At 39.2% G+C, this 1,711-nt stretch overlaps 1 protein-coding gene across 1 annotated transcript; it reads right to left on the bottom strand.

Annotated features, from left to right (window-relative positions):
* Positions 1–790: 790 nt before the first annotated feature.
* On the bottom strand, positions 791–1,705 carry LOC105004691 (olfactory receptor 51L1-like; the record flags this gene model as incomplete). Its single annotated transcript, XM_010862381.1, has 1 exon — positions 791–1,705. A coding segment is annotated over one exon (915 nt), but the record flags the coding sequence as incomplete, so codon positions are not given.
* Between the last annotated feature and the right edge of the window lie 6 nt (positions 1,706–1,711).

Genomic DNA, 1,711 nt, shown 5'->3' with positions numbered 1-1,711 from the left:
ATCTACACCTCAGTGAGTTAGATTTTTTTATGTTTAAATACTATATCCTAAATTATTATTAGATACATCTAATCCAGTAGATTATATAATCACTGGCTTCACATGACTTTACCTCAGGGACATAAAAAATCACTGAGTTTGGCTTTCTGAAAGAGTAAGAGTAATTCTAAAAATTAAATAAAACTATGAAAGTTGCCCCTTTCTATTCCTGATGAAAATAAATGTCCTCAGAAAGAACAGAACATGTGAGTAAAATTTTAAAAGATGATGCTGATGGACCATAAAAGTTCAAAAATTTCCTTTTTGAAACCTAATATGCTCTTACATCAAGGTAAGGTTTTTTTCCATTTTAAGAAAGTTAGCATAAGTAGATTTACAAGCACATTTACATAATGAGAAAGGTAATATAACATTCCCTGACAAATATACTGTATCAAGACGCAAAGACGTATGGGTTTAGAATAAACAAGGAAAACTTCATGGGCAATCAGCAATGAATCAGGATAGGATTACAAATGAGAAACCACAGATGGAAGTGATTTCCAACACACTCTGCTCCAACACGTTCATACTTGGAATTTAGGAAGTTTGTGTTAAGTCAGTCTATTATAAATCCAGTAGACACCAACTCTCTCCTTTAGGATTTTTCACAATGTACTGTCAGAACTATTTCAGCTTTTTTTTTTTAATTAATCTTTTATTGGTAACTCTGGTGCCAACATAGAGAGCAGACAAATCACTATATATTTACAAACTTAATATTCATGTCATCACTGTGTTGAGGACAAACCTACATCAGAGAAGAACTGAGTTTTAGGGGGAAAAGCAGGTGGAGAATTCCTTGGCGGATCTGCTTTGTCCTCACACTATAGATAATTGGGTTGAGCACAGGTGGAACTAGCAGGTAGATATGAGCCATGAAGATGTGGATGAGAGGGGATGAGTGTTTGGCAAAACGATGGACAATAGAGAGCCCAATCATAGGCACATAAAGAATAAGTACAGCACAGATATGGGATGCACATGTGTTGAGGGCCTTAAATCTCCCCTCCTGAGATGAAATTTTTAATACTGAGTGAAGGATGAAAACGTAAGACACAAAAATACCCAGAGAGTCCATTCCCCACAGTAAAGTGATCATAACCATTCCATATATAACGTTAAACTTGGTGTCAGCACAGGCAAGGCGGATTATATCCTGGTGCAAACAGTAAGAATGAGAAAGGATGTGAGAATGGCAGAAGGGAAAGAAGGCCAGCCGGGCCACATTTGGAATCACAGGAAGGGCACTTCTAAGCAGGGCTGCAATTCCAATTTTAGTGATAAGTGTAGGAGTGAGAATGGTGGCATATCTTAGTGGGTGGCAGATGGCCACATACCGGTCAAGGGCCATGGCCAAGAGCACAGATGATTCAGTGAAGGAGAAAGTGTGAATGAAAAACATTTGGACTACACAAGTGTTGAACTGGATCTCCCTGGATATGGACCACAGCACCCTGAAGAGCGATATCATTGTGGGCAAGGACATGCCCATGTCAGTGAGAGAAAGCATGGCCAAGAAGTAGTACATGGGCTCATGGAGCCTGGGGTCTGTCCGGACAATATGTAGGATAGTGCAGTTACCCATGATTCCAACAAGGTAGAGGAGACAGAATGGGATGGAAATCCAGTGGTGAAATTCCTCATATCCAGGGATACCTGTGAGATAGAA

Source organism: Bison bison, unplaced genomic scaffold (assembly GCF_000754665.1).
Source record: "Bison bison bison isolate TAMUID 2011002044 unplaced genomic scaffold, Bison_UMD1.0 scf7180017858115, whole genome shotgun sequence".
NCBI classification, from domain to species: Eukaryota; Metazoa; Chordata; class Mammalia; order Artiodactyla; family Bovidae; genus Bison; species Bison bison.
Note: the sequence above shows the minus strand (reverse complement) of the source record. Positions and strands in the feature narration are given on the sequence as shown.